We start from the raw sequence: 11846 nt of genomic DNA on the forward strand, positions 1-11846 counted from the left end.
ATACAGCCTCTAAAAGGGCCTGAGTGTCATACAGCCTCTAAAAGGGCCTGAGTGTCATATAGCCTCTAAAAGGGCCTGAGTGTCATACAGCCTCTAAAAGGGCCTGAGTGTCATATAGCCTCTAAAAGGGCCTAAAAGGGCCAGAGTGTCATATAGCCTAAAAGGGCCTGAGTGTCACACAGCCTCTAAAAGGCCTGAGTGTCATACAGCCTCTATAAGGGCCTGAGTGTCATACAGCCTCTAAAAGGCCTGAGTGTCATCCAGCCTCTAAAAGGGCCTGAGTGTCATACAGCCTCTAAAAGGGCCTGAGTGTCATCCAGACTCTAAAAGGGCCTGAGTGTCATCCAGCCTCTAAAAGGGCCTGAGTGTCATCCAGCCTAAAAGGGCCTGAGTGTCATCCAGCCTCTAAAAGGGCCTGAGTGTCATCCAGCCTCAAAGGGCCTGAGTGTCATCCAGCCTCAAAGGGCCTGAGTGTCATCTAGCCTCAAAGGGCCTGAGTGTCATACAGCCTCTAAAAGGGCCTGAGTGTCATCAGCCTCTAAAAGGGCCTGAGTGTCATACAGCCTCTAAAAGGGCCTGAGTGTCATACAGCCTCTAAAAGGCCTGAGTGTCATCCAGCCTCTAAAAGGCCTGTGTCATACATCCTCTAAAAGGCCTGAGTGTCATACAGCCTCTAAAGGGCCTGAGTGTCATATAGGCTCTAAAAAGGCCTGAGTGTCATATAGCCTCTAAAAGGCCTGAGTGTCATATAGCCTCTAAAGGGCCTGAGTGTCATATAGCCTCTAAAAGGCCTGAGTGTCATCCAGCCTCTAAAAGGCCTGAGTGTCATACAGCCTCTAAAAGGCCTGTGTCATACAGCCTCTAAAAGGGCCTGAGTGTCATATAGACTCTAAAAAGGCCTGAGTGTCATATAGTCTCTAAAGGGCCTGAGTGTCATATAGCCTCTAAAAGGCCTGAGTGTCATACAGCCTCTAAAGGGCCTGAGTGTCATACAGTCTCTAAAAGAGCCTGAGTGTCATACAGCCTCTAAAGGGCCTGAGTGTCATACAGCCTCTAAAAGGGCCTGAGTGTCATATAGCCTCTAAAGGGCCTGAGCGTGTGATGGTTCATCTGATAGCGTAGCGGGATTTCTTATAAGCGTCAGGATTAGTGTCCCGGCCAATAGGAGCGCAGCTTCCAGATGAGCATGTTCCTGTTTCCTTATGATCTTATACAGCTGGTTGAGCAACTTCTTAGTGCCAGCATCGGTTTGTGGTGGTAAATAGACAACTATGAAGATGAAAAATCTATTGGTAAAATAGTGTGGTCTACAGTTTATCATAAGGTACTCTACCTCAGGCGAGCAAAACCTTGAGACTTCATTCATATTAGATTTTGTGCATCAGCTGACAAATAGACACAGACCTCCACCCTTTGTCTTACCGGAGGCAGCTGTTATTGACCAATAGACACAGACCTCCACCCTTTGTCTTACCGGAGGCAGCTGTTATTGACCAATAGACACAGACCTCCACCCTTTGTCTTACCGGAGGCAGCTGTTATTGACCAATAGACACAGACCTCCACCCTTTGTCTTACCGGAGGCAGCTGTTATTGACCAATAGACACAGACCTCCACCCTTTGTCTTACCGGAGGGAGCTGTTATTGACCAATAGACACAGACCTCCACCCTTTGTCTTACCGGAGGCAGCTGTTATTGACCAATAGACACAGACCTCCACCCTTTGTCTTACCGGAGGCAGCTGTTATTGACCAATAGACACAGACCTCCACCCTTTGTCTTACCGGAGGCAGCTGTTATTGACCAATAGACACAGACCTCCACCCTTTGTCTTACCGGAGGCAGCTGTTTTATCTTGCCTATGCAGCATAAACCCAGCCAACTGTATATTATCCATGTCGTCGTTCAGCCACAACTCGAACTCGACTGGAACATAAGATATTACAGTTTTTAATGTCCCGTTGGTAGGATCGTCTCCAACAGAGCTCATCCAGTTTATTCTCCAGTGATTGCACGTTGTCCAATAGGATGGATGGTAGAGGCGGGTTACCCACTTGCCAACAAATTCTCACATACACCCGGATCTGCAGCCCCGGTCTCTTGGTCTTCTCTTCAATGCGATTGACGGGGGTTTGGGCCTGGTCCAGTATTTGCAGTAAATCCTTTGCGGCCGACTCGTTAAGAAAAAAAAATCTTCATCCAGTTTGAGGTGAGTAATCGCTGTTCTGACATCCAGAAGCTCTTTTCAGGAAGCAGAAACATTATGTACAAAATCTCCTCTGGTGCCATTATAATAATTATAATGATTTAAAGCCACATGACTCACAAGAAAGTAGTAGAGGATCAAATAGGAAGAAACAATTATTTATTACATAAATACGTTCTCATTGTGTACTTGACAGATGAGAAGTCCATAGATTGAAGTTGTACAGCACTTTCATAACCTGTAAACTCCCCCCATAACCAAACTGGTGGAAACATGGGTAATTGTGCCAGGAAACTGTTCATCACACACATAGAGTGTGCCTGTGATTATTATTATCTGACCCTGCTGGTCATCTATGAACATTTGAACATCTTGGCCATGTTCTGTTATAATCTCCACCCCTCATAGCCTGGTTCCTCTCTAGGTTTCTTCCTAGGTTTTGGCCTTTCTAGGGAGTTTTTCCTAGCCACCGTGCTTCTACACCTGCATTGCTTGCAGTTTGGGGTTTTAGGCTGGGTTTCTGTACAGCACTTTGAGATATCAGCTGATGTACGAAGGGCTATATGAATACATTTGATTTGATAGTAGGCTGTCCTTTTTTAAGGGTTGACTTCCTGTCCGAATACATTGCAGACGAATGACAGATATTAAAACGCATGACAAGGTATTGAACAGATCATGGCTGTATTCACTAGGAACCAAACAGAATGAAATGAAAGCAAACGGACCTACCTGAATTTGTCTAATAGAAACTAGGTTTGTGAAGTGTCAGGGGCCTCACGATACGATATTATCACCATAGTGAGGGACCTTACCAAACATATTGGTCACTGTATGTTTGCTGCAGAGGCAAGAGAGAACATTAGAAAACACGGTTTTTAATAAATTGGAAATAAAGATGGAGAGAAAGCTACAGGATGAACAGTACTGGAGTTCTGAGGCAGGTACAGACGGTCTCCTTTTACAGTAACGCTATACAGCAAGTGTACAAAACATTAAGAACACCTTCCTAATATTGAGTTGTCCTCAGAACAGCCTCAATTCATCAGGGCATGGACACTACAAGGTGTCGAAAGCGGTCCACAGGGATGCTGGTCCATGTTGACTCTAATCCATGTCTCAAGTGTCTCAAGGCTTAAAAAGCCTACTTTAACCCGTCTCCTCCCTTTCATCTACACTGATTTGAAGTGGATTTAACAAGTGACCTCAATTAGGGATCATAGCTTTCACCTGGATTCACCTGGTCAGTCTGTCAATGAAAGAGTAGGTGTCCCCCCCCCCCCATTACTAACATAAACGCCACAATTTGCTAGGGCTTGGACAAATGACTACACCCCAGCTAACCACATCATGTTCTAGATAAAGGAGATATTGTTTTTAGACGTGTTCATGCTTTTCTCCACTGACAAAACAACAGCTGTTTCCAAGTGGGCAGATATCACAACTGTTCAGTGAAGGACTCCGGTAGGATACACATGCCTATAATCAATGAAAAGTGGCTTATCGAGGAGGGGAGGAGGCCTCTTCTGTTTGCCTACTAACGAATCGACAGAGATGCTGGTTAACGTGCTCAACATCTGCTCTGACGACGAGCTCATGTCTGAAGGAGACGACACCTGCGAGGGTAAAAAAAACACCCTGTTAAGAACTCTTTTTATTTTTTAAATATTTTTTTATATAGATTGACTTTCTTAATGGTTTCCGGGTCACAGAGGAGAGAGGGTGGAGGAATGAGAAAAGGCCACACTGCCCGTGTTCCAGAGCATTGTGACGGACTGACTGATCTACAAATAATAATGAGTAGTTATTTATGATGCAAGGTGATTTGTAGATCAGTCAGTCGTGACCCGCATACAATGTCAAACGAGCTCACTATCTTGCCAGTCTCCTCTGAGGCCTCAAGCCAAGGCTCTGAGGTGAAGTTTCCCTTAGGTATAGATCCAGAATCAGCTTCCATTCCCACAATCCTAACCTGAACCATAGTGGGGAAAAGGATAAACTGAATCCAGATCAGAGTCTAGGGGCAACTTCACTCTACACTTCCAGTCATCCTCAGTCTCTCTCACTGCAGCACAGTCCTCTTCACCACGCGGCCATCTTTGTCGATGGCAAAGTTATAGTTCTTAGGGTTGTCCAGGGCTTCCTCAATACGCTGGTCCAGGTTCTCCAGGTTGATGAAGCTCTTGGCCTCCTCCTGGAACAAAGCCATGTATGTAGAGAGTTGAGACATTGATGCATTGACATGACACTACAACATTCTAGTTTCAGAGGGAAACAACTTCCGCCAACATGGCGCCGCATTTGTTTACAACAAGGTCAATAAACGTAACTTTGGCTTTCAAAAGGTTGACCAAAACTCTACATACCTGAATCCGCATTATCTCCTCTCCCTTCTCTTTAACAAAGCTTTCCATGGCCTGCTCTCGCAGAATGGCTGCCTCTGTCTTCTTGACCTCAGCAGCTTCCACCTCTTTCTGAACTCTCAGTTCCCTAAAGGCAGAGAACGAGAGGAGGGAGAGAGAGAAGAGGGAGAGAGAGAAGAGGGAGAGAGAGAAGAGGGAGAGAAGAGGGAGAGAGAGAAGAGGGAGAGAGAGAAGAGGGAGAGAGAGAAGAGGGAGAGAGAAGAGGAAGAGAGAGAGGGAGAGAGAGAGGAGAGAGAAGAGGGAAGAGAGAAGAGGGAGAGAGAGAAGAGGGAGAGAGAGAGAGGGGGAGAGGAGAAGAGAGAAGAGAGGGGGAGGGAGAGAGAGAGAGAGGAGGGAGAGAGGAGGGGGGGAGAGGAGAGAGAGAAGAGAGAGAGAGAGGAGGGGAGGGAGAGAGAAGAGGGAGAGAGGAGGGGGGGGAGAGAGAGAGAAGAGGGAGAGGGGAGGGAGGAGGAAGGGAAGAGAGGAGAGGAGGGAGAGAGAGAAAGGAGGGAGGGAGAGAGAGGAGGGAGAGAGAGGGAGAGAGGAGAGAGGGGGGAGAGAGAGAGAGAGAAGAGGAGAGAGAGAGGGAGAGAGGAGGAAGAGAGAGGGGGAGGGAGGGAGGGAGAGGAGGGAGAGAGGAGGGGAGGGAGAGAGAAGAGGAAGAGAGAGGGGGAGAGAGAAGAGGGAGAGAGGAGGGAGAGAGGAGGGGAGGGAGAGAGGAGGGGGAGAGAGAGGAGGAGAGAGAGAGGGAGAAGGAGGAGGGGAGAGAGAGGAAGAGAGGAGGGAGAGAGAGAGAGGAGGAAGAGAGAGAGGGGAGGGAGAGAGAAGAGGGAGAGAGGAGGGAGAGAGGAGGGGGAGAGAGGAGGGGGAGAGAGAGGAGGGAGAGAGAAAGGAGGGAGAGAGAGAGGAGGGAGAGAGAGAAGAGGGAGAGGAGGGGGAGGGAGAGGAAGAGAGAGAGGGGGGAGAGAGAGAGGAGGGAGAGAGGAGGGATAGAGAATGTGAATACAAGACAGACATCATTTCCCATTAAGCTTTATGGATTATTTGATGGAGGTGGACATGAAAGGGGCAGTGAAAAGTGCTCTGCACTACGTAGGGAATAGGGTGCCATTTGGTACATATCAGAACCGATGTCCCGTTCCTTCCTGACCTGATCTTGAGCATGCGGAGATTCTCCTCCTGGTTCCAGGTCATGAGGGAGCGGTGCTCCTCCGCCTCCTGCTTCGCCCTCTCCTCCGCCAGGGAGCCCACCTCCTCTTCATACCTCTTCCTCAGCATCTCCTCCTTGAACTCCAGCCTGACAACCACATCACACTAATCACAACCTCATTCATGGACCACAACATTATAACCAAATACAACTTGAGTAAAAGTCTGAAAGTATTTGGTTTTAAATGTACTTAAGTATCAAAAGTAAATGGAATTGCTAAAATGTACTTAAGTATCAAAAGTAAATGGAATTGCTAAAATGTACTTAAGTATCAAAAGTAAATGGAATTGCTAAAATGTACTTAAGTATCAAAAGTAAAAGTATAAATCATTTTGACTTCCTTATATTAAGGAAACCAGGCGGAACAATTTCCTTGTATTTTTTCAAATTTAATTACGGATAGCCAGGGGCACACTCCACCACTCAGAACAGAATTTACAAACAAAGCATTTGAGTTTAGTGAGTCCTCCAGATCAGAGGCAGTAGGGAGGACCAGGGATGTTCTCTGTTTAGTGAGTCCTCCAGATCAGAGGCAGTAGGGAGGACCAGGGATGTTCTCTGTTTAGTGAGTCCTCCAGATCAGAGGCAGTAGGGAGGACCAGAGATGTTCTCTGTTTAGTGAGTCCTCCAGATCAGAGGCAGTAGGGATGACCAGGGATGTTCTCTGTTTAGTGAGTCCTCCAGATCAGAGGCAGTAGGGATGACCAGGGATGTTCTCTGTTTAGTGAGTCCTCCAGATCAGAGGCAGTAGGGATGACCAGGGATGTTCTCTGTTTAGTGAGTCCTCCAGATCAGAGTCAGTAGGGAGGACCAGGGATGTTCTCTGTTTAGTGAGTCCTCCAGATCAGAGGCAGTAGGGAGGACCAGGGATGTTCTCTGTTTAGTGAGTCCTCCAGATCAGAGGCAGTAGGGATGACCAGGGATGTTCTCTGTTTAGTGAGTCCTCCAGATCAGAGGCAGTAGGGATGACCAGGGATGTTCTCTGTTTAGTGAGTCCTCCAGATCAGAGGCAGTAGGGAGGACCAGGGATGTTCTCTGTTTAGTGAGTCCTCCAGATCAGAGACAGTAGGGAGGACCAGGGATGTTCTCTGTTTAGTGAGTCCTCCAGATCAGAGGCAGTAGGGAGGACCAGGGATGTTCTCTGTTTAGTGAGTCCTCCAGATCAGAGGCAGTAAAGGGATGACCAGGGATGTTCTCTGTTTAGTGAGTCCTCCAGATCAGAGGCAGTAAAGATGACCAGGGATGTTCTCTGTTTAGTGAGTCCGCCAGATCAGAGGCAGTAAAGATGACCAGGGATGTTCTCTGTTTAGTGAGTCCTCCAGATCAGAGGCAGTAGGGATGACCAGGGATGTTCTCTGTTTAGTGAGTCCTCCAGATCAGAGGCAGTAAGTGAGTCCTCCAGATCAGAGGCATGACCAGGGATGTTCTCTGTTTATCCAGGCAGGACCAGGGATGTTCTCTGTTTAGTGAGTCCGCCAGATCAGAGGCAGTAAAGATGGCCAGGGATGTTCTCTGTTTAGTGAGTCCGCCAGATCAGAGGCAGTAAAGATGGCCAGGGATGTTCTCTGTTTAGTGAGTCCGCCAGATCAGAGGCAGTAAAGATGGCCAGGGATGTTCTCTTGACAAGTGAATTGGACCATTTTCCTGACAAACTGTAATGAGTACTTTTGGGTGTCAGGGGAAAATGTATGGAGTAAAAAGTACATTATTTTCTTTAGGAATGTAGTGAAGTAAAAGTTGTCATACATTTAAATCATAAAGCACAGATACCCCAAAAAACTACTTAAGTGGTATTTTAAAGTATTTTTACTTAAGTACTTTACTGTCCCAATTATGTTGGTACAGTTTATAATAGGAATAATGCACCCCGGGGATTGTGGTATATTGGCCATATACCACACCCCTCTCGTGCCTTATTGCGGAGAAGTTAATCATATCAGTCGACGAGTTAAACAGACATCCATTGATGGAAAATGATCTGGCGAGTTTAATGAGGGCAAATTATATTCTCTCTTGCCACATTTAAATTCCTTTATGATGTCATATCTTGCAATAATAATCATTTTGAGAAAACCCACATTTAGATTCTAACGTCATTACAAGTTACTATGATATTCATTGGCTCAATAACGTTATGGAAAAAGTGTTTATTGTATAAATATGGCAACTTCTCCCTTGCTGTGATTTTTTCGTTGGTCTAGTTTACTAACCATGGCGGAGTTAGTGCCTACAAAAATACGCCATATTTATCTTTATGACTATGAATGGGATAACTGAAAGCAAGGTAGCTAACGTTGTCTATTATCAGTACTAAAACTGATCAGTCAGACAATTTCACTTTTATGCAGAACTATCAATCAGTAACCTTAGATTTAATCTTAATATTTTGTCCTGAAACACACCACGTCTGAAACATAAACGTGCATTGGTCTAGTCTTACCTCAGCGCTCTCATGATCAGGTCATATTCTGTGAATCTCTCCCTGAGGACCACCATCTCCACCGGGTCGACGGGAGGTGGCGTTTTGATGCGCCCCTCTTTGGATTTGGCCTTCGGATCGGTGCGGGTCTTCCTACCCCGGACAGCCTCCACAAGCACGGCTCCACGGGGGGCGAGAAGCCGGATTACCGGGGTACTTCTGGTAATAACTTGAAACATACTGACTGACAATCGACTGCTTACTCTAATAGTTTAAGTGCAAATATTTACCTACAACTATCAATAAAATGCGTGCATGTAGTTAACGGAAACATACAAGTTGCTTTACGAAGCAGCCATGTTGATAAAAGAAATCCCGGAAGAATTCCCAAGGTTACCTAAATAACTTCCGAGTCAATGTCTAGGTTGAAGTACAGATAGAACAATGAGACAGATATTTCACCGGATGTATAAATGTGAAGCATCTAGTTGGCGTTTCCACTCACTACCATATAAGGTGGTGAGAGGAAGTCCAGTGGCTTGAAGTGGGAGAAGATGGATTTTGGCCTATATTTTTCACATTTTCTTATTGATAAAACATTTCATTTCAATTCAGTTTTCTGTTTCTAAAACTATAATCTGTTACGAACAGAGTAGACACATTTTTGTAGACATTACTCGTTACAAATGTAAAACAGAAATACGTTGTTTAGGAGTGTAAGGACACTTCACAGACTTGGAGTTCCCTAACGGAAATATGCAAATACTTGCGCGAACGCACCAATAGGCTCTCGCTATTTCATGCTTGTCTCTGCCCACTATGATTAATTTGCTCCCATTAGAAACGACAGGGTGTGGTTAATCTTGGCTTAGTTACACACATCTTTGGTCGAAGGGTTTCCACTAAATAGCACAGCCACAACGTCAAAATGGTCTATATCATGAACATTTATGAAAACACAAATGACCTTTTTGGTCTTAATTTAAGGTTAGGTTTAGCCATCTAATGCACATTCAGATGTCATAAATCAGCACTGCAGAGCTCTCCCTGTCCTCTGCCGTGTCTTGATTTTATTACTGTTGATGATATCTGGAAATGTGCATGTACACCCTGGCCCATCTACTGTTGCTAGCCCCAATTCTGACTTGTACTCTGATATCTGCTTCACTGATTTCTCTTCTCGTAAAAGCCTGGGTTTTCGGGCATGTTAACCCTAGAAGCTTATTACCTAAAATGGATCAATTGAAAGTGTGGGTTCACAGCTCCGATCCAGATGAGTTGGTCATTACTGAGACGTGGTTAAAGGAAGAGTGTTTTGAACACTGATGTTAACCTTTCTGGTTATAACCTTTTTCGGCAAGACAGATCTTCCAAAGGTGGGGGTGTGGCAATCTTTACCAAGCATCACCTTCAGTGCTCGGTTGTCTCCACCAAGTCTGTCCCCAAACAATTTGATTTGCTGGTTTTAAAAGCATTCAACTTTCAAATAGCTCTTTGTTGACTGTTGCTAGGTGCGATCGTCCTCCATCAGCACTGGCCTGTACCCTACCTGTACCCTACCTGCCCTAAGCTCTCTACTGGCTCCTTACACTAAGTCTGAATTTGTCCTGCTAGGTGACCTAAACTGGGACATGCTTAAACCACCTGACCAAGTCCTAAAGCAATGTGACTTCTCAGATTATTACCAATCCCACAAGGTATGACTCCAAATACCCAGAAAAGGATTCTCTCCTCGATGTTATCTTCACAATAATCCTGATAGGTATCAGTCTGGTGTTTTCTGTAATGACCTTAGTGATCACTGTTTTACAGCCTGTGTTTGTAATGACTGCTCAGTGAAACGACCTGTCCTGATTTGTCATAGACGCTTGCTAAAACACTTTAATGAGCAATCCTTCCTTCATGACCTGGACTCTGTAAAATGGTATAGAATCAGCTTGATCCCCTCTGTCGAAGACGCTTGGACCTTCTTTTTAAAAATATTTTCAAATGAGAATTAAAAACAGGTTAAGCCCCTGGTTCGACCGTGATCTTGCAGTTACTCCACCTCAAGAATTGCATTTGATGAAAGGTTCGGCACACGCATACTCAGGCTGACTGGCTCTCGTTCAGGCAAATGAGAAATTAGTGTACTCAGGCTATCCGGAAGGCCATAGTTGGTTACTTTAAGGAGCAGTTCTCTCTCTGTGAGTCGAACCCCAAGAAGTTCTGGAAAACAGTTAAAGACCTGGTGTATTAACCCTCCTCCTCACAGCTGCCCATGTCCCTTAATGATGATGTCGTTGTTACTGACAAGGAGCACATGTCCCTTAATGTTGATGTCGTTGTTACTGACAAGAAGCACATGGCTGAGCTCTAATCACCACTTCATTAAGTCAGGATTCCTATTTTTTTATTTTATTTTATTTTACCTTTATTTTACTAGGCAAGTCAGTTAAGAACAAATTCTTATTTTCAATGACGGCCTAGGAACAGTGTCTAACCCCAAGAAGTGTTGGAAAAACTTTCTTGATATCTATAGTATTCTCTCTGGTATGCAATCTGGTTTCTGCTCAGGTTATGGATGTGTCACTGCAACCGTAATGGTCCTCAATGATGTCACCATTGCCCTTGATTCTAAGCAATGTTGTGCTGCTATTTCTATTGACTTGGCCAAAGCTTTTGATAAGGTAGACTGCGCTATTATATATATATGGTTGCTGATAATGGGCCTCTGTACGCCTATGTAGATATTCCATAAAAAATCTGCTGTTTCCAGCTACAATAGTCATTTACAACATTAACAATGTCTACACTGTATTTCTGATCAATTTGATATTATTTTAATGGTCCCAAAAAAATGTGCTTTTCTTTCAAAAACATGGACATTTTGAAGTGACACAACTTTTTGTTCAAAAGCTGGAAACGACAGTTTACACAGAACCACCTTTGACAAATAAGTGTGAAAAAGGCATCCTGTGGTGTTTTATCAACGAGCTCAATGTATTCCAAACACTGGTGAGTAGTAAACAAAGCCCCCATCCGGTATGTTCCAATGAGAACTGTCTGGCACTCGTTGTTTCCCTGTTTTACTACAAAAAAATATATTTGACTTATTAAGTCAAAGACAAAATTAACTGCAATATACTGGTCTCAAATATATTAGCAACATACCAGTGCAACATACCCATCTCTGCCAACAGGGGCCTCATTTCGTCGCATATCAATTGATCTCAAGTTCTCACCATACCGGCTAGACCAAAACATTGCTTTTAGTTGCCTGGCTTGCATTTACTGAATACATTTTAAAACAGATGTGTTTATTGGTGTTAAATTAGAGACAGTTTACTATTTGGAGCACCAGGCTGCTGATGTCATGCAGAGGCTCTCGTTTTGTATTTATACTTTTTTCATAACGACAAGTTTGATGTTGGACGACAATATAATGTTTATGATGTCGATAGGCGGACTGTAAAACCAGCCTTATAGTTGTAATTGTAGCATTGACTTGAAAATCAGTCAAAACCATCTCAAAACAAGACATGGTATCAATAACGAGATGAAGCTGAAACGAGCCACGTCCGATTCTCCACGTGTCGGTTTGTTGTCATTGTTGCAGGCCATCCAG

At 44.6% G+C, this 11846-nt stretch overlaps 1 protein-coding gene across 1 annotated transcript; it reads right to left on the bottom strand.

Moving 5' to 3' along the window:
- Window positions 1-3849: 3849 nt before the first annotated feature.
- mrps26 (mitochondrial ribosomal protein S26) lies at window positions 3850-8632 on the bottom strand. The gene is made up of 4 exons (XM_042325057.1): window positions 8261-8632; window positions 5761-5907; window positions 4575-4698; window positions 3850-4402 (listed from the first exon to the last, which is right to left on the bottom strand). The coding sequence occupies exons 1-4, from the start codon at window positions 8476-8478 to the stop codon at window positions 4271-4273; spliced, it is 621 nt and encodes a 206-aa protein (XP_042180991.1). The 5' UTR covers window positions 8479-8632; the 3' UTR covers window positions 3850-4270.
- Window positions 8633-11846: the final 3214 nt, after the last annotated feature.

The sequence above is a fragment of the Oncorhynchus tshawytscha genome, linkage group LG08 (assembly GCF_018296145.1).
Source record: "Oncorhynchus tshawytscha isolate Ot180627B linkage group LG08, Otsh_v2.0, whole genome shotgun sequence".
Lineage (NCBI taxonomy): Eukaryota > Metazoa > Chordata > Actinopteri > Salmoniformes > Salmonidae > Oncorhynchus > Oncorhynchus tshawytscha.